Below are 27,946 nucleotides of genomic sequence, written 5' to 3'. Positions count from 1 at the left end.
AAAAAAACAAACAAAAAATTGCATTAGTATTAAAATGCCTTTATTTCTTTTCTGTTGTAGTTTGGGTCCAAGTAAACATCACATTTCATATACAAATTCTTTTTATTAGTCTTACTAGAACTCATTCCCTCCATCCACTTTCCTCACGTCAAGTAAACATATAACTGGCCAACATCCTCAGGAGTATCTCTCCTCATTGAAAGTTCTCTGTTTATAATCTAAAAGTCCTGATTAGCAATAATTTTGATAACTTGCCTGTATCTACAAAGATAACCCACAAGGCCTGCCTAGGTGTAACTGTTGCTAAAATAGTTAAAATTCCAAGGCAACAATGATTGTATTGGATCTGGACAGAGAAATCCTCATCAGGAGGCACTGAGTCAAAGGCAGCAGTACACATACAGCTCAGCAATGCCATGCATTTCATTGATTTCTGAATTCTCCCGTCTTGACCCAAGGTATTTACAGGCTGCCTCTAAACTTTTAGGAACTATTCGTATGCATTTTATGCTACTTAGCCAGTATTATCTAAAACAATGCATATGGTGAAATGCTGGCTTCACTGAAACTAATTTACTCCCAATTAACTGTAATAAAATAAGATTTCTCTTAGCAAAGGAACTCTTAAAGCAGGAATTGTCATACCAGGTCATTATGCAGGCTTTACCAATACCCTGCGAAACACCAGGAGCATTATTTTGCATTAAGGGAGCCTGGAGGATGAAAATTAAGGTTCTATATTTGTTTAAGGGACAGAAAATAATATTATCATTCATTTATACAGAGCGACAGGGTTAGTTTCTTGTAAACCTGATTCACCCTCTACTTGAATCTGTAAGTGCATAATTCTACTTGATCTAGGAAGTACATGATGGAACAAGGTAACTGAACCTACCATTACTGTTTACATTGCACATCTACCTGGTGAGATTTAGGCAACAATTCTTAACTACTCATAGATTAACCCCGGCTATTTCCATCTTGTGAACAGCCAGCACTTCCCAGGAGCTGTGGTGGCTGGAGTTTAACCACTGGAGATCAATCACTGAAGTAGTTGAAGGAGAAAATAGACGCCAGGACTGCAACAGCAGCTGCCACGACCAGCCCTAAATCCAGAGAGGGAACAGGCAGTGAGGGAAGGGCAGCACAAGCAGCCCTAAATCCAGAGAGGGAACAGGCAGTGAGGGAAGGGCAGCACAAGCAGCCCTAAATCCAGAGAGGGAACAGGCAGTGAGGGAAGGGCAGCACAAGCAGCCCTAAATCCAGAGAGGGAACAGGCAGTGAGGGAAGGGCAGCACAAGCAGCCCTAAATCCAGAGAGGGAACAGGCAGTGGGGGAAGGGCAGCACAAGCAGCCAGCAGGCAGGGAGGGGAGGTTGGGTCAGGGGGAACGAGCACAAGGAGAAACAAAAAGAGCTGCCCCCCAAACCACTTTTATTAGCATGCTCATTACTGAGGCAGCTGAGGTGACACACAGAAAACCCCAAAACACCTCAGTGATGAGGTTTTCCCTCAGTAAGGGAAAACATTTTTACATTCAAAGCAAACACATATTTATTGCTCCTATTTAATCTTCCAGTTACTATATTGTATTTCTAATAATTAATAGAAACCAGAATAACTGCTTTGTTGACTAAAGTGTAACCATTTCAATGGTTTCAAAGCAGACTCACAGCAAAGAGAGCTGTAATAAGTGCAGACAGATCTCCAAGAGCTGAACGAGGCAGCACCATGGAGCAGTTGTAGTGGAGAGTTCTGTGGCTGGTGTTCCCTGAATTCCTGAGCTGACAATTAGGATGCTGTGGGAGCTAACAGTCCTGAAAGGGCCCACGGCAGGTTCTGGAGTGCCATAGCAAAAATCTGCGAAGCAACATACCCATATTTTGCTGGAGCTTCAACAGCAACGTTGCTTTTGTCAGCTGTGCCTGTTGTGTGTCACTCGGGCTGTCAGCCACTGGGCAAACATCAACTGCATGGAAACCAAGGGAAGAAGGGGAAATTAACACACGTGTTTTACAGTGAATTAATGCAAAAGGCCAAGAACGTCACATCAACTTTATAAAGTGTATTTATGGTAGAAAAAACCAGTTTATTGTAGTAGAAGTGGTACGACAGCAACAGCACAGTGCTAAACTATGCTGTATGGCTGGAAGGGTAAAGAGACAAAATACATTCCAGGAGGAACTGCTCTTCCAAAACTCATTTTCCACACCCTGCTTCCAGAGTAACATTCCCAACCCTCTTTGCATAGCCTGGGGAGAATTTGACTACATGAGGGGGAACTACCAAAATGTACCATTAGGCACCTTCCAAGATCAAAGGTTCCCTTCAGAGCCATCTGTCCTGAGTTCAGGGTACATGCAAATCCCACTGCCATGAGAGGATGAGCCTGGCGGCATTTCCCTACCCAGCAGCCAGAGATGCATTTTTTCCAACCACAGAAGTTTCTTTTTGAAGATCCCCTAAAAATACCCTTTCACAGCAGGCATGAAGGACTCATTCCTCTTTACAGGGATTACTAAATCCTTAGTCTGCCCAGCCAGGATGTGAGAGCTTGAGTCTATTTCCAGGCGGATGGGACTCAAACCCGTATCTATTTCCTTTGCAAGCATCTCCCTAATCCGTTGGCTATATCCAGCTTGTTAGAGGGGCAGAGAGAAAGAAGGGGATTAATCTCCAGTCCTTCAGCCCAACTTGTCTGAGCCACACAGAGGCAGCATGGAATACACCATACACCCCTCAGTGACAAGGCTGCTTGCTGGTGGTGGGCTTTCAGTTTGCAACTTTCCTGTTTCCAGGAGTTTGCTGAGACTTGCCAAAAGCTTGGATTACAATTCAGAATCTACAACCACAGGCACCTTCTGCACAAGCAAAGGATAAGACAAGGTGTTTGTCTTGGCAGTGAGAGCTGGATGTGTCTGGGAAGAGTGGGACAGGCAGGCTCCGATAACAGCACGAGCCTAACACTGTTCAGGAGACAAGGAAACCCCCAGCAGTACCAGATATCAGGGTTTAGAAGGCCATGGGACACTGATTTGAACAAAAACAGATCTCAGTTTCCACAGAAGGGTTGTCCATCAGCAATAAATCACAAATTACATGCTTGAGTAATAAGATTGAATAATCCTTCGTGTGATTCATATGCAAATGATTCACAAAGTACTTTCTCTGTCATTAGCTATGGTGGAAATGGATAATCTAGACGAGATCAGAAAGATTGTTTCTGTTGAGTCATGCGGATAATTGCCTTCAAAATCTCCTTAAGTCAAACTTGCACAAGACCTGTTACACAAAAATACCCAAACTAGGGGTTTAAAACCTGTCTTTAGGGTTTTTAGTCCTAGACCCACTGCATTGGTACAGGATGTACTGCAGCAGAGAAATCACTGTCTGATACGATACTCAGCAGGACAGTGAGATATATAGATATACAGACATTGCTTGGAGATCTCTCTGCAAAAAGCACATACATGTAAAATCAAAATAACAATATTTCATTGCAGAGTGTGTATTTTGAAGAGAAATTATCAAATATCCCTGAATCGCACTGGTCCTCAATGAGGCCATGACTAGATCATTATTTCCTTTGTGCCAAGAAAAAAAAACACCCTCAGCGGCCTCAAATATGAACAGAAGTCTTCAGCTTGAGTAGAGGAGTTATTAATTGTTGCAATATAGGTTTTCAGTAAGTATCTTAACTAGCCCAGTAAGAGAACTTCCATCCAGAATTTTAAATTCTGTAAAGCATCCCACTATGGGATAATCTGACTGCATTTTTTGGGCCATCTCTAAAGTCTAGCTTCAGCAGGTTCCTTTCTGCTGTATATTTGATGAGCAGGTAGGACGCTCTGTGCCCTCTAAATTCAGGTTTCTTTGTGCCCCCCTGTGCTGAGGGGACCTTTGGAAGCTGCATATCAAGGCAACTGCACATTCCTCACCTGTTCAGAGGGGGAAAAATAAAAGGACAAAGGGAAAAAGAAAAATAACTTGAGCTATTTAGTTACCACAGGCCTTCATGCTGTCACATTTTGGAAGACTTGCATGAGGAGCAGCAAAATTACACAAAAGAACTTTCATAGCAGATGTTTTCTAGTACCAACTAGATGAATCCTTAATTCTCCAGTTTCCTAACCAAGATGGGGAAGTGATTACCACTGCTGAAGTCTTATTTCTGTCTATCCACTCAGGGTATTTAACAGCCCACCCCCCGCACCAAGGAGGAGCAGGGATTTAGTAAAGCCAATCAGAAATGCAGAGCTTTCAGTTGCCTATATTAGAGCACTAAATACCTTGAAATTACAGTGTTAGAGCTATTTAAGGCTTTCATTTATAAATAGCTCGAGGTTTACTTTCTGTTTTCCACATAGCAATAAAGCATGACCCAGTGGTGTCCCCACTGCTGAGCTGTACAAGGAGTCAAGAGACTAAAACTGCAGGAGACAGCAGGAGAGCCCAAGTTCAGTAAACACATAAAACTGACCTCAAAAATTCATGTTTTGACTAAAAGCTGCTTAAAAATGAATCTTTTGCCTATACTGATTAGATCCTCTTCTTCTGAAGTGAATATTTTAAAGAACAACAAAATCCCATATTATTGCAAAAGCTCATGTTCTTGAATTTTAGAGAATTCTTTTTATCAGCAAATCTTCCTCAGAACCTCATTATGAACAGCATTTCCAGTTAATTCAAGGTAGGTGCCTCAGACCACAGGAACTGTGACACAAAGAGAAAGGCTGATGACAAAGTTCCCGACAAACCGATGACTGAATATTGACTATTAGTAACAAAGTTACAGCTAAGCTTAGAGAAACAAGACGCTTCCCAAGTCAAAATGATGCACTGGAGAAGCCTTTGCACATGAGAAACCACAAACTCTCATTATAACACAAAAACATGTTCACAGCAATAGTTAGACATTTCATACTAAAGCAACAATAAAAATCAACTCCCATAATTAATTTTAATTTTTTTTTAAGAATACAGAACACTCCATATGCATTTAACAGGGCTCTTTCTAAAATTACCTTCCCAGCACGATAGAAGTGTAAAAATAACTTGTGATTTTAATAAACCACTAGTGACTGATCCCTCAACATTAATTATCAGAACGAACATTGCTGTGCTGACAGCATTATTGATATCACTGCTACTAAGAGCCCATTCCATGCACAAATGTTATGGTGGTCACCAGGACAAGGCCAGGCTTTCCCAAAATCCCCTTGGCATGATTTTTCCTCTCCTCTTCTATGCACTTACTTTAACTTGGGGGGGGGAGGGGGGGGGGGTGTTGTTGTTTGTTTGTTTTTTTTAAGAAAGTACACACCTGCTTTAATTTGCTTTTCTTTAAAAGAAAAGGACTATAAATCCCCCCCAGTTAACTCTACAAGCAGCCGACTGCAAGAACACCCAAGTTCCTTTTGTGGCAATCGCTTCACACCTATTGTTGGTATTAATGTTCGGGATGCCCTGCTGTGAGTGGGAAGATGTTTCCTTCCTACCTGCAGCTCACACAGCCTTACATAAGCAATAAAGCTGAACTGAATCATCACCTCTCTCCTCCCACACTTCTCTCCACTGCTACAACAATACTCACTTGCTTCTCTAAGCTACACTGATTCCTTAAAGCCCAGTAGTAATTAGTTTTAAGAGTATTAAAGTTACTCTAATAATGCCAGAGGGATTTTTATTGGCTTTCCTGTTTTCCTTGAGGTTCCTGTACACCTCTTACTCCTCAAAAGGATGAGTCAGTTCACAGCTAACAGATCTAGTTAAAGCCTGGGGGGAGCTGATTCATTTAGAAAGACAAGAATTTATGGTAAACTCTGAAATTAGGAAACTCAAAACTCCCTCCAAGTTAACATGTAAGTCAAGAAGAACATCAATACTCACAGTTCACCCTGCAGAGCAAGTCACGGTTACATTGCCCAGTTTTTGTCCCTAAATATCAACATCAAAAAGTGTTCATAGTTCTTATGTGAAAATTAGTGTTGGATTTTTTATTTATTTAAATTATAAAACTGGAACCTGCAGCACATATGCATGTTGATGGGGGAAAAAAGGGGAGCAAAATCTCTTCCATAAGACCACAGGAACTGTTATTGGGTGCATTCAATGTCATACTTGAATTCCACACTGAAATTAAAAGGGGGAAAAAAAACCCAACAGGGGATGATATAGACTAGAAATATTCAGAAAGAGGAATCCAGTAACTAGATTACGTCAAAATATCTCTGTTAAATGGAATACAGCAGTCTCATAATCAGACCATAAACCTGTATGACATTCAGTAGAAAATGAGAAGTGCTCTCAATTTTATTTTCATTCCAGGCGAACCATACATCTTCAGGTTTGGGCACTGCATTTAGTACTTAAATTAAAACACTCAGAATAAAGAAATGTATTTGGCGTTTTTTAAGCATCAGGTTTAGCATCAAAACTTCCAGAAAGATGCATTAGACTATATGAATGTTTTGCTAGAAGAATTTTTTAAGTGTTTTTAATTCTGTATTGGAGAAACAGTAATTTGACTACTCACTCAACTTATTCTAGCTTGTCTCAAATGTACGTAGCACTAAAAAAATGAACTACTGAAAGTGTAAATATATCTATTCATGTAAAAAATAAAGCTTTACAAGGTGTTTTTAAAAAGTTTATTTGTCAATAAAGGATCCCCTCTAATTCATGAGCAGAGTGGCACATACAAACCTTGGTTAACCATCTTTTCATGTTTCTACAGCAGCTCATGGGCTGCTGTAGAAAACCCAAAAACCAACTGAAAAACCAAAATACATGAGAGGAGAAAGAGAAGTCTGTTCCAAGAAACACAAACTGTAAGAAACGACCATTTTCCACAATAGATTTAAGCTGTAATAAATTGTTATAAACCCCTAGAGATGCATATGAAGTAAGTTGACTTTAGGCATATCCATATCTGGATAAAACTGGCCTATGCCATTAGTCAGCATTTTCCTAGCCCCTGACCTAGGCCTGCCCTGGTTCTCAGGTATTTATTTTACCTGTGCTAATGTCCTCAGCAATGTACATATCTTCAGCTTGCATAGGCTGATCCAACATCTCCACAAAACGTTCCTGGATTTCTGCAGCAGCCTCATCACCAAACTTATAATCACTGAACATCACACTGGATCCAGCAACTGGGACAAACAGTCTCTGAGGCAAGACATGATATTCCCTCCCAAAATCTAAAAGGAAAGAGGGAGAAATGCCATCCCAATAAAAGCCTTGACAGTTATGATAAGATTCCTCCATAATCTCTTAGCATAAGATAAAGTCATTTCAAAAGAAGAGCTCAAGGTCTCTGCATAGAAACCCTGCTTTCAGCCATGCCTGGTTTAGCTGGCTGCTGTCATATGGATTTACGTCCTTACATTATTAGTCTCTCCAGAAATACCCGCGGCAGCTCCAAAACACACCATAAAACACAAAGCAGAGCTTTTCTCCTCTTTGGAATGACTTGCAGGAGGGCTCTGGGAGAGCCTGCAGGTAAGAGCGCCCCGAGAACCAGGATTTCACAGCACAAAGGATTGCACAGGCGTCGCACCCAGAGCCACAAAGTTCGGCTGCCACCTAGAGCGGGCACTCAGAACTACATGCAGTGGAAAATCTCCCTGCCCAAGATACTCCCATTCATTTGTCAATTAACTCCTTTTTGGTTTAAACACAAGACAAGGACACCACTGCGCTGACTTAAAGGTGTTTAAAGAGTCCCAGCATGAGCTCAGAGATCTGGTCTCGGTCAAGTTTTAACACGCTTCAATATTAACAGGAACACCATACATGGATTTAAAAAATAAAAATAGAAATAAAAATCTAAAGTGTGGAATCACAGCTGGAACTTCAGAGACAAGAGTTTCAACTACAAAAGTTTTAAAAATCACAAAATTTCTACTTGACCAAAAATCTTCCAGAACTAAGAAAAAGTCAAGGCTGGCAAGCAGCAATTATACCTTTTACTTTTTATTCTGCTCTAACCATACTGGAACTTCACTATATACAGAATTTTCTACAACCACCAAAATTCACTGTGAATCTAAGCCGGTAGGTAAGGCTTTTTTGTTATTATTTCTTACTTTTTTTCTGAGGTCCTTCATTTAAAATCAGATCTTCAAACAGTATTTCACACCGATCACTCAATGTGTTTATTATGTCTCTTTTCAAAGCCTGCAAGGACACAGTGAAATAATCAGGAATATCAAAGCTTTTAACCAGGAAGAAATAACTAAAGAAGCCCCATACTTGTTAAACGCATGATGAAAGAATAGTTTTTTTCCCCAGAAAATAAAAACTAGTGTGAATTTTCAAACTAATAACTAATAGTTTATTAATAAAGAGAAGTTAACATCAAAAGAATTGGTATCAAGAAGGAAAACCACAAAACAAAAATGAAAAGCTGAAGAAAATTTTAGGATTGTTAGGATAAGAACTGACAACTTTTAGATATTTATCACTAAAACCAAACAAAAATGATCATGAGGCATTAACTCAGTGAGGGAAGAAAATAAATTACTGAGCAAGGAATTCTGAATTTTACTTATACAAATATAGAAATATAGTCTGCGACTTTTAAAAAAGAGAACTCTTCAAAGCCTAACCCCTTTGACAATTTGTGCAAAGACTCCCCAGAGCCCAGCCTTACCCACAGCCCACATATCCTCTAGAAGAGAAAAACTAACTGACCTCACACGGATGGTTTCTAAAATATTCCACTTTAGACCAGTCTGGCAAAGAAAAACCAGCATGCCAAATCCCCTGGATTTCAGAAGAATGTTTCCGATAGAGTGCTCAGTACCTGAATGGCTTCTTTAACCTTGGGCTTGTTGCCATGGATGTAGGCCCTGCACTTCACAGCTCCCCGCAGGTTTATGGAGCCACTGCACACCTGCACCGTCGCCGTGGACCTGGCACTGGCAGCCTGGCACTGAGGAACAAACACATCCACTTCTATCCCAGGCACTTGCAGCAGAGCCAGAAGCAGCAAATGAACAGAAGGTGTTCACACACAACCTGTTTCCCTCATCATGTACAACTATTTTTATTTTAGTTATTCATTTGGTTAGGCAAGACTGAAAATCTCTTTTCTATTATAGAAAATGCGTTTATCTCTCCAGATGTTTCAGACACTTGAGTCTATGAGATTTTAAAACTTTCCAGGCTTGTGGCAAGTAACAGCATTGCAATTGATAAGTCTTTTTCAGGCTTTTTTTAAACAACGAAGTTTTCTTGTTTGCCATAATCAGTGTAACCCAGGGTGTGCTGGGAGTTATCCCATCAGTCAGTACCAAATTATACATGTGGTCACATTGAGAGCTGCATCAAACTGTTGCCTAGAAATGCTCTCCCTAATTACTACAACAATGAGTGTGAGCATGAAGCACTTTAGGACAACACCTGGAAACACTGGGATGCACAACTTCCACACCAACTGCACAAACCACTTCTGCCAAAAAGGAATTTTCCTCTCCCTGCAGCAACTAACCTCAATACAACAGACAGTAACAAAAAAAGAAGTGAGATACTCATGGAGTCCTTTAAAATGGCATTGGAAACACTTCTAGTTTTGCTGAACATAACTTTGAGACTCTAGGGACCACCTGACAAAACACAGAAGGCTATGAAACAATGCCTGGACACACATTTGGATTTCAGGACCTAGACTGGGGCACCAAATTCATGGTTCCTCACAACTCTGGTAGGGAGGAAACTCTTGACACAGATCCAGCAGTTCCAGAAGATGATTCAGCTCACGGTATCTGTGCCTTAATCCAGAGCTGGCAGCTGAGCTTCTGACAAAAGCATCCAAGTGAATGTCCAAGCTAGCCAGGGCAAGCTGTGGATTGAAGTGTGGGGGTGACTCTGAACTTCAGATGCAAAATCACTTGAAATCAATGTACACAGGTACCTACAGGTATCCTACTACCAAAGGAATTAGTCACAAGACTTCTTTTCCATAATCTGTTTTCCAGTCTTTCAGCTATACTATGCGATTCAAGGACAACATGGTTATCACACCACAAGAATTTCTAAAGGCACAAAATATGTAAATCTGTTGACAATCAGTTTCACATTCAATATTCAGGTGGAGAAAAAAAAAGTCTTACGAATAAGTGAGCAATATTTCCAGACAATAATTCAGAACCTTGTTATTTTATTTTTTGCTCTATTTTATAATTTAAAGGTAAGCTTATACTTTGCAAACCACGGAAAAACTTACCAGTTGTGTCAGAACCTTGACATCAGAAAACTGAGTGCTGGGCTGAGCATTTCCTCTGAACTTTTTCTATGAAGGGAAAAAAAAAAAATCTTTGAGTCATGAAACAGGAAAAAAAAAAATCCCTGAAGCAGTCTCTTCACTGTGGCATAGTGTGCCCTAGTTTAGAACCTTTGAGAGAGAAAAATAGCCCTTAGAAACCTGCCACAGAATAGACCTACAAAACTAGAGACGAATGCACCAGACGTAGGTCTTTGAAATGTCATCACCCACATTCACACCTCACTCTGCTCTGTAACAGAAACATTTCAGTCACTTCACACATAATTACTGCATTCTCGCTACCCAAGGAGAGAGAGGCAATCTGAAGGGACTGGAGCCAGTTCCAACCACACACGTATTAGAGCTCAATTCCTCTTGTTTGGTACTTACCTGCCCTTCCAGCAGTTCTGTATCCTCATCTTTAACTTGGCCATTGATCAGAAAAACACTGTCTTCTATCTGTTTTGACCATCGGTTTAACCCATTCTTTAAAATAAATGAAAACAAACAAACAAAAAATCACAAGAAAGAAAGAATTTCACTGAGGGGTTGGATAGTACCATGCTGAAACTTACTGAAGTATGTGTTTTAATAGTTGCTCTGAGAAGAGTTTTAAAGTCTTTGAAATACCTATGTTTTTTCAAAGGTAAACCTTAAAGGAAGGTAAACCTTCAGAACAAATGAAGAAGTAATCACTGCAAAATACCCCAGAGATTTGGGGGTTGTAGAGAGGGTTGCAGCCTATTGAAAGTCAATTCATAGCAAAAACACCCCAAAACCCTGCAGAAATTGGGTGTAACCTTTCACCAGGTGAGGCACCCGAGAGGTTACCTGGGATACTCATGACAATCATTACCTAATTTTGGACAAAGGAAACTACTCACTGAGCACAGCACAAGAGTTATATTTAAAAGAGGAATAATCGCTAAACATTCTCCACTGTTTAGTCCTACTCCTCTCCTGCACTGTTCAACTCTTTCTCTCTTATTTAATTTTCAGCGGAGAAACGAGTGTGGTTACTGGTGTGTAGGAACTGGTGCAGGCAGTGAGTTACCTTGGTATTCTTCTCCAGGTCGTGGTTGGGGGAAGTAGCAAGAAGTGGAATGTGGATGTTCACATTTACTGTGCAGCCCAAAGCTACCCAGGAAGCAGTCAGAGCACTCTGGTATTTCCAGTCTGCTGGTTTAGCTGAACTCTTAGAGCAGAAAAGAAAAACCATAGAGCATCTATCCAAAGCACTGTACTGAGGCTTTTTTGAGTTTTAGCATTACAAGCTGCATGTGGCACAGCAGGAGGAGCTTACCTTTGGGTCCTGCACATCGTAGGTTCGGCAAACTACTCTTGTGCTACTTAAAGAAAAAGATCCAGTGAAAAGCAAGGGAACAACAAATTAACAATTAACTTTGTTCTCTACTAATCTTCCTTGTCGAGCTAATTTATGCTCTGGAGCAAGTTCTCACCATTTATCAGTGTAAAAAAGTGGGAAAACACTTGCCCGTAATCTGCAATTATCACAGTGATGCTGTGCCATCTCTTACAAACAAATAAAAATGAATGTGTATTGAGAGGCGAAGCACAAAAGCACCAATTTGTAATTTGTCCTCATCTCTCTCTCCTCCCAGAGAAAAATCCTTGCTTTCTCTCCTTGTATTATGTCATTACCAACAGCTCCTGCATTCTGCTGCAGCTCTAGTATTGATCCCACCGGCCTGCTGCTCCCCCAGTTCCGTGCAAGCACCATTGGTTAACAGCAATTCAAGAAGCCAAACGGTAATTTAGATGAGGTTTTTTCAGTTTATGCAAGTCAAGACTGACTGAAAAGGTGTAATTTGATGCCATCACACAGACAGACCTCATAAGAAAGGATGGAATTTTTCCAAGGACAAGAGGGTCAATAGTCTTAACCATAGCTAATCAGAAAACTTAATTATTTCAACTTATACATATCTAGCTGAACTTAAACAGCCTCCTCCTCCTCCCTAGTTCTTATTTATTCAGCAGTACCAGGATAAAAAAGGTTGGGGTATCAGCCTCAGTCAATAAACCTTGCTCATAAAGGATACTTTTTTGTAGCAGAACAGATTTGAAGTGCTGCTCTGTCTGAGACCTCCTCCTCAGTAGGTTTCCAGAGCCTTCTTTTACTCAAGGACTTTTCCACTGAGAAGATGAGCTAAAGATCAAAAACAGATTGCAAAAATATGCACTATAATTCCTGGAAAATAGTCTAGTACTAAACTTTTAAGTCCAAGAGATATCAAAATTCTGCATAAGCAGGAAACACAGCAGACACATCACCAAAGTGTCACATTAAAGAACATTCAACAGGGATTCAGAGGGACTTTTCCCCAAAGTGAAAGAGGCTTATGAAATTTCAATTTAGCTCCCTTATAAACCAAAGCAAGCAGCGCACATCCACATGTCCAACCGTGCTTTTGTCCTTACAGACATGTAACAGTTTTGAGCCTATCAGCTGGGTAAGGAAAGCCGTGCAAAATAGCTACTAACTATAAAAAACAAATTCCCCCCCCGATTTTTAATTCAGCAATCACTGATCACTGGACACAGCTCACCTTTTTTAGCCAGCTACCAGTTTCATTAAGCACAGCTGAGATGCAATTACACTGAACTGCCAAAATTGACTTTCGAATCTCAGGCTGCCAAACCTGCTCATGCTTAAATCACTCACTATGATTATGTCAGAAAAATGATAAAATGAACATACATTTTCAGAACAGAAACCAAATATGGCAGTAGATGCCCCAATACTGTAACAAAAATGCACTGAGTCTATCAGATAGTTCTGAGTGTGTTTTGAATTTAATCCCACACCCCTACGCCATGTGTGTAGGTTCTAGACAAGACATTTCTCTTAATGGAATCAGAATTATAGATCTTTCACTACTGTAAACACCTCTGAACTGAGTGATTCATTCAGATAAGAAAAGCTAATATGTTGACATCACTAGCACCTGTGCCACAAGGATTTAGCTTTATATAAACCTTGAGGATGTTTCCCCTGAGCCAGAGTGTCCACATTCAGTAAATACAGATTAACACAGTAAACAGAAATTCAGATTTTCTATTGCAGTAACAAACAGGAGGTTAACAAATAGTGTCCCATAGGACAGGGATTTCTGAGGCTCCAGTCTCAAACCCACACGTCAAAGCACAAGGCTTGTGAAATAAAGCAACAAAACAACTGTATTTTAGTCAAGGCAGTGACAGAAAATTCCTCACACACACAGCTAAATATGTTGCTGTCCATCCAGTGGGAACTCTGCTTACCTTGCGCAAAGCATTTTGACCATCTTTTGCCAGCTCTGGAGCTGCAATCATAAACACACCAAGAACCAGCAACCCTCCAGGGAGCATTCTGGACACCTTGAAAATGAACATTTATTAATAGGAGTGGCAATCTAGAAACCATATAACCCGAGATATCAAAAACCACTGGGGAGATAAGTCTGCACCAAGGGCAGAAATGAACTAAGGGAGACTGGTTTTCACTTACAGGGCCCTCTCCATGCAGGAGCACATCCTGCAAATGTTTTCCCTTCAGTTATATCAAGTGTCCTTTCATCAAAACCCGAAAACAATAAGGGTATTTCTGGTTCAAAACACCTGTGCCCAGCATGGTTAGAAAGGCTCTGTCACTTTGAGAAAAGGGCTTGAGATGACACAAGTGCTGAGATCTTTTGTGTCCACATTATTTCCCTCCTGTTCCTCCCACCCCTTCATCACCTCCCAGAGCGAGTTCTCACCTGGCTGGCATGTGTGGTGATCCATTCCTCATCCAGGGATGCCAGCTTGGGAGGGCCCACGCTCTCCTGCTGCTGCTGCTCCTTGGGAGGGGTTCGCACAGCCCGAATGACATAGTCCCGTTGTGGGGAACACTTGCCAAAACATCAAGAGAAGCAAACACATCTTGAGGCTGCTGAGCAGGGGTTTCCCCAATTCACAGGAATGAACGGAAGGACAATTCCACACTTACCTGCCCTATCAACAGGCCAGTGACGTATGGCTTCACCTTCGTGCTGAGCTCTGTCAGGTACTGCCCAATACTTTCCTCGACAAGGTAAGTTCTACCCATGGCTCCAGGTTTAAGTGAGCTGCTGTAGTTCCAACCTACAAAACACACAATGCATAAAGTGAAAGAAGTGCATACACTGCAATGGGTCCAGGAGAATAAGTCTCACACAAAGATCCTTTAGAACTGTTTGACTGAAAAATCTCTGCAAGGTCATCGAGTCCAAAGGCCACCACTGATCCATGTCCCCAAATGCTACATCCACAAGGCTTTAAAATCCCTCCAGGGATGGGGACTCCACCCCTGCCCTGAGCAGCTGTGCCAGAGCTGGACAGCCTCTTCAGTGAAGAAACTTGCCCAATGTCAAACCTGAACCTTCCCTGGCACAGCTTGAGGCTGTTCCCTGTCACCTATCCCTGTTCTCTGGGAGCAGAGCCCGACCTCCCCTGGCTGCACCCTCCTGTCAGGGAGTTGTGCAGCGCCAGAAGGTTCCCCCTGAGCCTCCTTTTCTCCAGGCTGAGATGCCTTCCCAGCTCCCTCAGCTGCTCCTGGGGCCCCAGCCCCTTGCCCTTCCCTGGATATGCTTCAGCCCCTCCATGTCTTTCTTGTCATGAGGGGCCCAAAACTGAACCCAGGATTTGAATTTTGACATGCCTTCAAGAAACAGTATCTTGCTGCATGATACTTCTAAAGGATGCACAGTTCCATTTGTAGGAGAGTGTGGGGACAAGGATGAGAGATCTCTGGAGTCCAGAGCAGCTCTTGAAACGTGGTTTATCGCATAGTTCATTGCTGCAAGAGCTTTGCTTAAGCTGCCAGCCACAGCTAAAAGCGTGCCCGAAAAGAGGCCTCAGTTCTTGTTACAATACATTATATCTCCCTCTGTGTTAAATATTCTAGTTTACACTAACCAACCAGTACAAGACACAAATCCTACAGAATTTACATACAGCCTATAAGAACTACTACATTACCATACCGTGCCACACTCCAAACCCTAAAAGCTACTTTCTAGACTCCTTTTCCCTGCCACATTGGCAGGGCCCCTCCCCCTTGGACCCTGGGCATCCCTTTGCTTGCCAGGGGTATTGCTCAATCAACAGGGATCTTGCCTTCAGCTAACTCAATCACTGTCTTCAGGCTTGGCATCCTACATCTCGAAGCTTGCTTTCATTTGTATTTCACTTGTAGGTTTCATACCCTTAGAATCTTTTGCCAAGCAATCATATTTGTAAGGTTTTCCTGTTTCATCCTCTCCAACACCATTCACACAGGGACTTGCTAAATTCCCCACGTGTCCTTCAGCATGCCCTACACCACTTCAATTCCGGTTCCCAAGCACACAAAGAACAACATCTGTGGACATTCCACCGAGCCGCCTTTGCTGATCCCGCCCCAGAGCCCAGGACACGGGAGCTGCCACAGAACCCCCTCCCTTCCCTGTAAGGCTGATCTGAAAACTTCTTCATGCCTGGAGAGCTCTCCCAAAGAATCAAGCATTAAAAAGCTGAAGCCCAAGAGCACAGGGTGAGGAAGAAAAGGGCATCCTGAACCTCCACAGGCAAGATGCTCCCACACCTCAGCTCATGCCCCCACAGCCGGGCTCAGCACGTCCAGACCTCAGAGCTCAGCACCCGCACATGCCCTGGTTCAGCACCTCCGGACCGCCAGGAATCAGAACGTGCACATCCCAAGAGCTCAGCACCTCCGGACCGCCAGAAATCAGCACCTGCACATACTGAGGGATCAGCACCTTCACGTCCCCCGGTTCAGCACCTCCGGACCGCCAGGGCTCAGCACCTGCACATCCCCGATTTCGGCGGCCGCCCCTGCCTCAGCTGAGAACTGAGGTGGCGGGTTACGTCACCGGCAAGCGCCGCGGTGCAGGGAGATGACGCACTCCAATGCAGAGCGGAGCGCGGGAAAAGGGTGCGCGAGGGACCGCAAAGCCCCCGCACCGCCATTTTGGGAGCGGCGGAAGTGGCCGCCCTTCCCCGGCACCTCCTGGGCACACAGGGCACCTTAGAAGCACAAACAGCTCCGTATCCGTCATGCCGACGAGGCCATGTGGTGTCTTATCCCGGCCGTGGCTGCTGTGGCAATGGCGCGGCGCTTCCGCCACACCCATCATGGCGGACGGGGCCGCCGTGCCGGAAGCGGAAGCGCGCCCGGCGGCAGGCGGTGCTGTGCCGGAGCGATGGCGGCCGTGCTGCAGCAGCTCCTGGAGCGGGCCGAGCTCGCCAAGCTGCCCCGCGCCGTGCAGGGCAAGCTGGAGCGCTTCCTGGGCGACCAGCAAGGCGAGATTGACGGGCTGCGGGCCCGTCATGAGCGCTTCAAGGTAGACAGCGGTAAGTGCGGGCGGCGGGCCCGCGGAGCGGCCGGGGTCCCTGTGCTCAGGGAAGGCAGCGCGGGCACAGGACGGAACGCAGAGTTGTTTTCCACAGGCTCTCGGGGGTGCCCTGGGGGCCGTGAGACCGGGAGGGGGCCGGGAAGGGGTCTGCAGTGCGACCTGATCGGTGTTTGTCTCTCGCTTCGGCTCCTGGAGCGTTTGTTGGTTGGTTGGTTGGTTAGTTTTTTCTCCCTTTGCTGTTTTGTTTTTGGTGGGTTTTTTGTTTTGTTTTGGTTTGGTTTTGTTTTTTGGTTTGTTTTTTTTTTTCCCCTCTTGCTAAGGGACGTCCAGGGTTAAAACTGCGTTTGAAATGGGCTTAAAGGAAAGCTTTTCATCAGGTTTTAAACTACCATTGATACACACAGGTCTGATGAGGAGCAGCTGAGGGGAGCTGGGAAAGGGGCTCAGCCTGGAGAAAAGGAGGCTCAGGGGGAACCTTCTGGCTCTGCAGAACTCCCTGAGGAGGGGACAGCCAGGGGGGGTCGGGCTCTGCTCCCGGGAATCGGGACAGGAGAAGAGGAAAGGACCTCCAGCTCTGCCAGGGAAGGTTCAGGATATTGGGAAAAAATCCTTTACTGAAAGGTTTGTCTAGCACTGGCACAGCTGCCCAGGGCAGTGGTGGGATCCTCACCCAGGAGGGATTTTAAAGCCTTGTGGATGTAGCATTTGGGGACATGGGTCAGTGGTGGCCTTGGCAGTGCTGGGCAGTGGTTGGACTCTGATCTTAGGTGTCTCTTCCAACCTAAACAGCTCTGTGCTTCAGTCTGCTTTGGTCCTTGTTGTGGAAGAGAAACACCGCTTTGTTCACACAGCTCTCAAACAACCTTAGGTTTATTTATACTTCACTGTTAAATTCTATTCTGTAAAATCACCCTGATGGAATCAATATTTTTATATTGATTTGGAGATGAGTTGATCACAGAACAGTAATACCAGCAGAGAGCAGGTGACAAGATTGTGAGGTAGTGGATATGAGTTAATTTGTAGAGGATGTGACACACTTCTGATGTAAGCTTTACTTCTACCTTTCAGCTTTTCAGCCTCTTTCATGGTAGAAATCTCAATAAATGCATTACTAAAGTATGGTGTAAATTAAGGTAACCCACAGATTTTAGCAAGTTACACTCCTCCAAGCCCATTCTTCTTGTGTGTGGCAGGAGGGGCAGCATTATTTGAAATTATAATGCATGAGAAGAAGATAAACATCCCTCAGTGCTTCCTTAGAAGCCCATCCTGCCCAAGAGTGGGATTAATTCTGCTTTTTCTGAGTATTTTACACTGAAGCTCCATGATGCAGTTCTTGTTTCAGATCACAAAACTTCACATCTTTTTTCCACTGCTAAGGGAATAGAGCCCAGGAATTAATTTTAAGAAATCTTCATTAAAAGTTTCCCCAGATCAAATCCCTTGATGCCTGGGGCTATGTGGATTTTATTGGATATACATAGAAATATTCCAGAAGTAAAGGAAGTTTTAAAAGCTGATGAGCCCACACTGCATAATTGGGTTGCTGGAATGTCTCTGGTTACATCAGAATTGTTAAAGAACTATTCAGGTTGATTAAGCTCTTATTTGATGGGTCATTTCACAGAATCTTGGAATGATTTGGGTTGGAAGGGACCTGAAAGCTCATCTCACTCCAGCTCCTGCCATCAGCAGGATACCTTCCACTAGACCAGGCTGAAACATATCACAGTTTCTGGAAACTAGCAAAGTGTTTTAAACCACATTTGTTCATTGTGGAAATGCAGGTTTTTGCCTTCAAAAATGCTTTTGTGGGTTTTTTTTCCTTCTTTCAATTTCTACTATAGTCTTAGTATTTTTATATATTTTCTTTAGAGTGATCCTTGGTAAAGGTGAGAAAGAAAAAATGTTTATGTGAAACTGAGATGAGTTTGTTATTTTGCAGAACAACAGTACTTTGAAGTGGAAAAGCGACTGGCTCAGAGTCAGGAAAGACTTGTAAATGAGACCCAGGAATGTCAAACTCTGCGGGAGGAGCTTAAAAAGCTTCGTAAGTGTAACTGTGTAACATCCTTTAGTGTTGGGCAGGGTATTCACCCTTCAGTTCAGTGTTGTAGGAAGTGCTTCAGGTTTCACACAGGAACTGAAAATCTCTCATCAGCTGCGTTTGTAGAGATGTGTTGTGGTGGTGTGTTCAAGTCAGCCTTTTTTAATGGAATCTTCTGTCCTCATGGGAAAAACGCCCCTTGCTGGGTAGTAACAGTACAGTGGGCTATGTATTGATCCTCACAAAAGATGCCCCTGCTCTAAGGATTGCCTTAGTCTGCCTCAGCACCCCTGGTTCATCCAGGGTGAGGTCTGGCATTCTCCCTCTTTTGTGACAAATGTTTGTCAGGGACATCTTGACTCGGTTGCATTTGGAGAGTGAGTTCTGTCATGTTCTAGTGGAGATCCCTCACTGCTGTTCCTTCCCCCCAGATGAGCAGCTGAAGGTGCTCAGTGAGAAGAACAAGGAGCTCGAGGCTGCCCAGGACCGGAACGCGGCCGTTCAGGTACTGCTGGGCCTTGGCCAGGAACCGAAATTCTCTGGCTGCCCTGGCCCTTTGCAGCACAGAATGCACTCAGTTCCCGTGGGGTGTATCAGCATCAGTACCAGTGTGAGCTCATGGAGATGTTTACGTGCCCATGGGGCGTGTGTGCAGGAAAATTGCAGGAACTTTTAAAGTAAAAGGTGGTGTTTCAGCAAACTGAATGACAGGTGAGCAGGTGCTTTTGTTTCAGTTTGGATGGATTGTTCCATTCCAGCTGAAACCTGTTGTGGAGTGACTTTAAACCAAACCCCCAAAATTCAGACAAAGGTATAAATGAGAGTTCTGGTTTTTCCCATCCTTTCCCACACTCTGGCACAGTTTTTCTTGTGTTATGCCCAAAAGTCACTGGTTTGCAGGATGAGTCACTTGAACTGACTGATCCAGCAGAACAGTAATTTTGAAGCAGGAAAGTAAAACAAGGTTATTAGATTGATTTTTCTGCAATGAGAAGATAGATCTTATTGTTTCCCCAGAGGAGCTTAGCTGGGCCTGACTGAGGTGCTTTGTAGTGATACCTTGAGGGCAGAGACAGTGTAGCCTGTAAATGATCCAAGGTTACTGAGTTTGTTTTGATTTTTATATTGATGCATAGGTTCATTCCTTGTTTACTCTGTTGCCCCTTTTTTTTAACCAAATAAAGCCGTTTCAGTAAATTCTTGACTGTCTTCCCAAGACTATTAAATTGAAAGGCAGTTTTGAACAGCTCCATTGTGATTTTTCTGCTCCCTCTAAGCCTCTTATCCCAGTGTTTAGTTGACTGGGGTAACTCAGTGAGGTTTAGCTCACTGCTCTGTGATTCTGAGTGTAAATTGTGTCTATAAACTGTTCCAGAGAGCTGATCACATTTCTTTATTGCCCCTCTGCAATATTTTTCAGAGCCAGTTAAGTCGAGAGAAGGAAGAACTGGAAGCTGAGAAGAGAGACTTGGTCCGAACAACTGAAAGGCGATCTCAGGAAGTTGAACATTTAAATGGTACAGCCACGAGCACAGTCAATAAATACCAGGAAATAACCTAATTGCAGAAAACCAGCACTTTGGTGCTTGTTTTTCTCGATTTAAAAATGTGCCTTATACAGTATCTTAGTGCCCAACATACAATTACATACAAAGTGTCTCACCTGGTCTCATTCTTTACAATTTAGAAATTAAAGCTGTTGCACAACAGCTTTTTCTAACACTGATTTCCCTCCTCCAGAGGATGTTAAACGCTTAAATGAAAAGCTCACAGAGGCAAGCACAGAAAAGGCAAAGCTTCAGCTGAAGTTGGATGAGCTTCAAACATCAGATGTTTCCACGAAGGTGAGTAGGGCTTTATAAGCACAGTGTGTGTCCTGCATTGTTGGTGTGTGATGTAATCACCATTTTGTTAGGATTCCTTGGAAAGTAGGTCAAGTGAGCACCTGTTATTTATAGCAAATTCTTTTATTATAAAATTGGTGGCTGTGGCTAGAAGTGAGATCTGTATTCCTAGAAGACAGGGGATATCAGGCTGGGCAAGCATGTCCAGGCCTTCTTGCTGGCAGTGGTGGCTGCTACTTCCTGCTAGGAAGGACTTCAGGTCCATGAAGGGAGGTAAAAAGGAGAAAAATAATTAGATGTGAACCTGTACCATTACTCTGAGGGCAGAATAAACTCCATGAAGAGAAGAGGAAAGGACAAAAAACCTCATGATCTTAATTAATTTTCTCTAAAAGGCTACTAATCTAGTTCATGTTCCCAACTAATGTAAACTTGGAGGAAACTAACTCAAATGGCAGGAATTTATCATTGCTTGATAGTTGTAACTTATTACCAGTGTAATAAGGAGCACTGCCTGTATACCAAATTACAGCACATTTTTGCTACTCCTCCTCTAACCGGAGTAGTTTAATTGGCTGCTTTATTTTCTGTGGAACCACTACAATCACACTGTGCAATTCTCTTTTCAGTACCGGGAGAAAAGGCTGGAGCAAGAAAAAGAGCTACTGCAGAACCAGAACACATGGCTGAACGCTGAGCTGAAAGCCAAAACTGATGAACTGCTCCATACTGCCAGGGAGAAAGGCAATGAAATCCTCGAGCTCAAATGCAGTCTGGAGAACAAAAAGGAGGAGGTAGTGTAATTATACTGAGTTGTCATTTCTTAGAAATTATATCACCTGATTAACTGAATTAAACAAAGCCAATACTTTAATGACGGTATTTGAGTGACCCTTTATGCTCTTTCAGCAACTTTTTGGTTTGTTTTTATTTTTAGGTTAAAAACAATGAGACAAGTGTTTTCCGAAATAAACTGGACTAGGAACTAAAAATTTTATATAGTGTTCTTTTTTCTTCTCTGAATAGGTTTCCAGAATGGAGGAGCAGGTGAACAGCTTGAAACAGTCAAATGAAAACCTCCAGAAGCATGTCGAAGAACTTTTGAATAAACTGAAGGAGGTGAGATAGCCTGAAATCTATTAAACAGCATTACAGTTGCTTCTACAAATCAAACCATAAAATGAGTCAAATAGAAATAGTGGAAAGCTCTCCTTCGCTGTCTCCTCTTTCATTTGCCAGGCAAAAGAGCAGCAGGCAAGCATGGAAGAGAGATTCCACAATGAACTGAATGCCCACATGAAATTATCCAACTTGTATAAGGTGAGTTTGTTAATTCCATTGTAACTGTAGTAGAGGCTGAATCTTATATAATAACACAGGCAAATTTGGAGGGTTTTTTCCCCACAAAATTTGGATATGGAAAGGCTAACTTCCCTTGCAGGACTTCGTGAAACATGCAAAACATTGTTTTCTTTGCTGCTGTCTTAGTCAGCGTTTAGACTTTTACATTGTGTGGATTATCTTGGAGAATAAGTGAAACTGGGGTTGAAATAGTAGTTTTATGCCAACTGTTTTGCGGCTTTGTCTTGTAAAAATGTGGTTATGTCTGAGGATCTACTGGAAGGTAAAAGTTTATGTAGGAAGTATGACTGTAGAAGAGATTTTTCTGAGTTAGAAGCTCATTTCTGAACACTGCAGGTGTTGGTTAGGACCCAGCTGAATGTCCTGTACTGTGTCAAAGACACACCATCTAAACAAGTAATATTTGTTCTGTTTGCTCAGAGAGTGAAAAGTACTCTGTAACCTTCTGACTATGCTGAAATGTACAACTGCTTGCTCTTTGGTTTGCACAGGCTACCACAAAGCTCTGCTTTGTGAGCTTTCTTGCACAGATGCCCAAATAAACATTGTACAGCTTTGCACTTGGGAGATCTCAAGCTGGAAGCAAAGAAACATAAACTGCTACATAATATGGATCCCTAAAAATACCATATTTTTCACACTGTTTGAAACAGTGTATTGCAAATTCCCAGTTTTCTTTAGTCAGAAGAAGGAAAGAGCCAGCAGCAGCTGTAAATAGCTAAAGGCCATACATTGTAATGGGAACTGTCACACCAAATCAGTGTCTGATGCTTCTTACTCTCAGACAGTTTGCAGCAAAGTGAGACAACCCACATGGAAAGGACTGATCAGCTTAGGTGATCTTTCAGCATTTTACGCAGAAAACTGTGTTCGTAATTTGTGGTCAGTTTAAGCTTTCCTGTAAACATGGGGCTGCTGTTGCTGTGTACTGAAGGTGAGCTAAAATGCTTTCTTCAGAGTGCTGCTGATGACTCGGAAGCAAAGAGCAATGAGCTGACAGGAGCAGTGGAAGAGCTGCACAAGCTCCTGAAGGAGGCAGGTGAAGGTAAGCTGGCAAAGGGAGGAGAGCAGTTGGGCTCCTTGGAGTACCTTGATGCTCTGAAAAATGGGGGGGTTTGTGTTCCTGAAAGAAATTTCATTGGGCTTTTGGGGTGATGGAAATATCAGTCCCTTTGTAAGAAAAACTATACCTGGCTAGCTGAATTTACTGATGGCTGGGGAACTATTTTCAAATACTCTTGGAATTTTACAGTGGATTTTGATGAAAGGATCTAATTTTGCAAGATACATCTTCAGCTTTTTAGTTTAGGTTCCTTTTCACTGCTAAGGACAGTTCATATTTTTGCCCTTTTCTAAGCAAAGGTGAGTGTGGTTTATGCTTTTCTCACACTCCTGAGTTTTCTTATCAGCATGAACTTCTGCAGATCATATAAAGTGAAATTTAAGGTACACAACACCAAACCTGCTTGTCTGATTTAAATTTAGCTAATAAAGCAGCCCAGGAGCATTTGGCTGAGGTGGAGGAGTCCAAAGCTGCCATGGAAAAGGAGCTGAGAGAGAAGATCAGTAAGCTGGAGAAGGAGCTGGAGAACGCCAATGATTTACTGTCGGCTACGAAGCGCAAAGGTGGGATAAGCTGGCACCTGAAACACAGAAACTCTTGGGCTTTTATAATATTTGGAGGATATTGTGCTGAACTTCTGTAAGAACCAGCTCCATTAATCTGATGTCATCTTTGGTGATTCATTTTAGAAGCTTTTTTGTGTGTGTATATATATATACACATATGCTTATATATGTATATAAACATATTCCCCTCAGCAGAAAGTGCATTTCTGGTCATGGTTTTTTGGAGTTCTTTTGTTAATCTGTTATCTTTTCAAAGAAAATGGAGAGGAAAGTTTTCTCCAAGGCTGAGTTATTGTGCTTGTAGTGGTTTTCTGGAGAGGGAGTGGATGATAAACTAGTCTTATTTTCCTCTTTAAGAAAAAGGCAGCAATAAACAGACTTGTACTTAAACTTCTGTTTAACATTAAACCTTGCTCAGTATTCACTGTTCTAGCTTTGTCTTTTTTGCTGTTTGCTACATATCCATAGCTTCTAAAAGATAGAGAGCAGGAAGGAACAGAGACATGGAGTACATTTGCTGTATCCCTGTGTTAATTTAATGAAAATAAACCAGTGCTCTGCTATTCCAAACCTCTGACAGTGTGATAAAAAGCCTGAGTTGAAGTCTTGCTCCAGCTATTTCAACTGCTCATGTTCTGAAATTATTTAACTTTTAGGAGTCCTAGTAGCAACAGCTTTTCAGCAGTTCAAATAAAGCAGGACAGATATGATATTTAAGAGTATTTCTGGCGGGGACTATTGCAGCTTTTGGATGGTAATTGTGTGGCTTGTGTCTCCAGGAGCCATCCTGTCCGAGGAGGAGCTGGCAGCCATGTCTCCCACTGCTGCAGCAGTGGCCAAAGTGGTCAAGCCTGGCATGAAGTTAACTGAGGTGAGTGAGCACAACCTCTCCAGCAGCAAAGCCCTTGGATGCCATCAGTGGCACTGAGAATGGAAAGGTTCAGGCTTGGGACACTCTTTGGGTTTGGGGTCATGCCTGATGAAGGCAAGGAAATCTTACTCAAGGCAGACTTTATAAGTTACTGGGATTTTTTCCAACGTGCCTTACACTTTTTCTTTAGTAGATCAAATTCAGAAATAGGTGTGTTTTGGTACTGTAAACTTACTTTCTATATGCATTTTTGGCAGAAGCAGCCTTTTTTTTTGCTTGCTTACATAATTTTTTAATCTGTACTACTGTGCTTTTGGCCTACACTTGCAAAAAATTAACATAATGATAGGTCATACAGCTTCTAAGGGGTTTTACAGTTCTGTTTATGCAATTTGTGTTGTCATTATTACTGTTTGTTTTGTCCAGCCATTAAATTCCTTTATGCTGTGTTACTGGTTTTGATATTTCTGTTGTCTTAAATTTGCTTAAAAATACATGCCTTTTATATAGAATTATTTTATTGCAGATAATTGCACTATAAAGTTTGCCATTTTAAAATTATGTGTAATGTCTTTGCTGTTATATGAGTCCTAGAACCTTATTTTAAAAGTCCAACTTGTTTTTCTGAGTTAACTAGTTGAGTTGTATAAAATTGCAGTGCCTTAAGGTATGAATTGTATCATTACCAGTGGTTCTTTTTAAAGAGATCTGTACAGACGTATCAAAAACAAACCAAAACCTTTTTATTGCAGCTGTACAATGCCTATGTAGAAACTCAGGATCAGTTGCATATGGAGAAGCTGGAGAATAAAAGAATCAATAAATATTTGGATGAAATTGTGCAGGAAGTAGAAGCCAAAGCCCCAATCTTAAAACGTCAGCGTGAAGAATTTGAGCGTTCCCAAAAAGCTGTTGCAAGTCTGTCTGCAAAGCTTGAACAAGCTATGAAGGTCAGTGTGAAATAAAAGAGCGTGTATAATTTTGGAAGACAAATCCATTTTCAAATCTTTAAACCTAATTGCTGTTGTAAGTGTGTGAAATGGATCTTTCAGTCAACTTTTATTAGAGGGAAAAGATATGTTGGACTTTCTGGCTTGAGATTTCTGGAACTGTACAAAGTATTTTACAGAAACAATGTATTTTGTAGTTTTTTATAGTGGTGATTTACAATCTCTGATTTGAAAGTAGGCTCACTAAACAAAGTTTAGTATTTATTTGGTATAAAATTGGACTTCAGTGCTCCCTTCCCACCAGTTTTAAAGCATATGCCAATACATTACAAAAGAAGGTGGCTTTTGATTCCGGAACACCTGGAGTTTAACCTTGGGAGCGTAAATTTAAGGAGAAGTTTGGTTCCCCAGGCGTGTCTGCACATGCTGTTATCTCTCTGGAAAGGAATGTGTCCAGTTGAGGTGTGATGTTTGCTCCTGTTGGTGTGCTTTCAGGAGATCCATCGCCTGCAGGACAGCGCCGACCAAGCCAACAAACACGCCTCCTTCTTTGAGAGGGAGAGCCAGAGACTGGAAGTGCGAGTGAAGGATCTCTCCCAGCAGGTAGAAAAAACGTTGCTGTGGTCAAATGTGCTGTTTGCAGTTGGTGTATTCATGTGCTGCTGCATTTCAGATGTTTACTTGGAAGTTGCAATCAGCCATTGTCATGGTTGTCCTAAGTGCCTTGGTGACATTAAAGCATCTCCTCAGGGCAGCATGGTACTTCTGCTTTCAAAACTGGAATAAGTTTAGCTGGATAGAAATGGTACTGCTTTATGATAATATTGTTAAGTGTCTGACATGGAAAACTCATCTATATCATTTCTTTGTTAGATTGGACTGTCCTGTGATCTGTTCACAGAACTGAGCAGTTTATGTACTTTTCCTTCTTTTGTTTCCTTTTTTCAAGCAATTTTTTCTGTCCTATAATTATCTTACAAGGATTTATTGGTTATAATTGTTTGCACATTGTAGGGAAAACCCCTTAATTTCCAAGTCCTTTATTCCTAATATGTTGTTTTTCAGGGCAGACTTTATAGTCAGTGCAGGCCTTACATGAGGAGTGTTCTCTTTCAGATCTGTGTGCTGTTAATGGAGCTGGAGGAAGCCAGAGGCAACCATGTGATCCGTGATGAAGCGGTGAGCTCTGCTGACATCAGCAGCTCCTCTGAAGTGATCACTCAACACCTGGTCTCCTACAGAAATATCCAAGAACTTCAGCAGCAGAATCAGCGTCTCCTGGTGGCTCTTCGGGAGCTGGGGGAGGCAAAAGAAAAAGAGGAGCAAGAAACAACATCATCTAAGTAGGTCACCTCTTCATTTTCATTAACTTTGTACTAACTAGTAACAGGGATTCATACAAGCATTTTTCATTTTATTTACTTCTGACTTATTAATTGTGTGGAGCAGCTATGTAACTCATAAAAGCAAGTTCTTATTAAACTACAGGACCTTCGGGTTTCTATTGAAATGGCTTTATAGCTTTTTATCTTATAATAGGTCCTGTCATCAAAACCTGAAGTAAAAGTAATTATCAGTCTTCTAATGACTGATTTCACACAACAGAGCTGTTTTTCAAAAAACTAAGTTTTTATTCCTGTTAGCTGAAGAAAAAACTGCATGTGTGCATATCTAAATCACGACTGTAAAGGCCACAGGTGTGAATTCTGTGGGAAAGGTTCTTAGCCTGACTCTCTGCTCATGCTACTAACATTTTTGAAGCTACTTACTTGAACAGAATTCTGCTGTTCAGGAGTGAGGCCTGCTTTCCTTTTCATCTGCAAGTGGCAGCCCAAAAGGCCTGTCTCCCAGAACTTTGTAGGATTCTGTCGTACGTTCACAGAATCATTAGGTTTGGGAGACATGTCTGGGATCGAGTCCAAGCTATGCCCCACATGTCACCAGCCCGGAGCACTGAGTGCCACGTCCAGGCCTTCTTGGGATACCTCCAGGGATGGGGATTCCACCAGTTCCCTAGGCAGCTCCTTCCAATGCTTAACAACCTCTTCTGTGAAAGAATTCTTGATGTCCAACTGGAACCTCCCCTGGAACAGCTTGAAGGCTCTTTCCTCTTGTCCTGTCCCTTGTTCCATGGGAGCAGAGCCTCACTCCCCCTGGCTGCTCCCTCTTGTCAGAGAGCTGTGCAGAGTCAGAAGGTCCCCTCTGAGCCTCCGTTTCTCCAGGCTGAGCCCCTTTCCCAGCTCCCTCAGCCACTCCTGATGCTCCAGCCCCTTCCTTGGACACACTCCAGCCCCTCACCATCCTTGTGGGAAGGGGCCCAGCACACCTGGATGTGCCTGTCCGTGATGCTGAAGGCAGCTGTTGTTGTTTCAGGATCTCTGAGCTCCAGAGCCAGCTGGATGAGGCTGTCAGTGAGCTACAGCAGCTGCGGGAGTCGCGGCAGCACCAGCTGCAGCTCGTGGAGTCCATCATCCGCCAGCGGGACATGTTCCGCATCCTGCTCACCCAGACCACGGGGGCCATCATTCCTCTGCAAGGTACCCGGGCGCAGGGGCTGTGTGATCTGCTGTGGCAAGCAGAAGTGTTGCTTTAAA

General features: G+C 42.6%; 2 protein-coding genes across 11 annotated transcripts in view; one reads left to right on the top strand and one right to left on the bottom strand.

Moving 5' to 3' along the window:
• Nucleotides 1-26: 26 nt before the first annotated feature.
• On the bottom strand, nt 27-16,189 carry ODR4 (odr-4 GPCR localization factor homolog). 5 transcript variants are annotated; one of them, XM_040073347.2, is made up of 14 exons: nt 16,026-16,184; nt 14,261-14,394; nt 14,031-14,162; nt 13,555-13,650; nt 12,333-12,439; nt 11,573-11,609; nt 11,324-11,464; nt 10,660-10,755; nt 10,231-10,296; nt 8,809-8,937; nt 8,090-8,180; nt 7,016-7,201; nt 1,876-1,968; nt 27-1,106 (listed from the first exon to the last, which is right to left on the bottom strand). In XM_040073347.2, exons 2-14 carry the CDS (start codon nt 14,357-14,359, stop codon nt 1,039-1,041), a joined length of 1,341 nt encoding a protein of 446 aa, XP_039929281.1. In that variant the 5' UTR covers nt 14,360-14,394; nt 16,026-16,184; the 3' UTR covers nt 27-1,038. The 5 variants fall into 5 exon arrangements, with proteins under 5 accessions (XP_039929281.1, XP_039929282.1, XP_039929284.1 ...); XM_040073348.2 differs by having other exon boundaries at nt 16,036-16,175; XM_040073350.2 differs by having other exon boundaries at nt 16,050-16,171.
• Nucleotides 16,190-16,475: 286 nt separating this feature from the next.
• Nucleotides 16,476-27,946, top strand: part of TPR (translocated promoter region, nuclear basket protein) — a 33,336-nt gene continuing 21,865 nt past the window's right edge. For 5 of the 6 annotated variants that reach the window (XM_040073510.2, XM_040073509.2, XM_040073506.2 and 2 more), the window contains exons 1-15: nt 16,491-16,644; nt 18,595-18,699; nt 19,128-19,201; nt 20,117-20,213; nt 20,437-20,540; nt 21,170-21,334; nt 21,567-21,659; nt 21,780-21,860; nt 22,860-22,947; nt 23,388-23,528; nt 24,311-24,402; nt 25,155-25,352; nt 25,848-25,955; nt 26,469-26,695; nt 27,726-27,889. In XM_040073510.2, the coding sequence (XP_039929444.1) occupies nt 16,494-16,644; nt 18,595-18,699; nt 19,128-19,201; nt 20,117-20,213; nt 20,437-20,540; nt 21,170-21,334; nt 21,567-21,659; nt 21,780-21,860; nt 22,860-22,947; nt 23,388-23,528; nt 24,311-24,402; nt 25,155-25,352; nt 25,848-25,955; nt 26,469-26,695; nt 27,726-27,889 (1,888 nt within the window). In that variant the 5' untranslated portion in view covers nt 16,491-16,493. Of the gene's footprint in view, nt 16,645-18,594; nt 18,700-19,127; nt 19,202-20,116; nt 20,214-20,436; nt 20,541-21,169; nt 21,335-21,566; nt 21,660-21,779; nt 21,861-22,859; nt 22,948-23,387; nt 23,529-24,310; nt 24,403-25,154; nt 25,353-25,847; nt 25,956-26,468; nt 26,696-27,725; nt 27,890-27,946 lie in introns of all 6 variants that reach the window. The other variant, XM_040073505.1, reaches the window with a different exon arrangement.

Source organism: Hirundo rustica, chromosome 9 (genome assembly GCF_015227805.2).
Source record: "Hirundo rustica isolate bHirRus1 chromosome 9, bHirRus1.pri.v3, whole genome shotgun sequence".
Lineage (NCBI taxonomy): Eukaryota > Metazoa > Chordata > Aves > Passeriformes > Hirundinidae > Hirundo > Hirundo rustica.
This window is presented reverse-complemented; position numbering and strand designations above follow the sequence as displayed.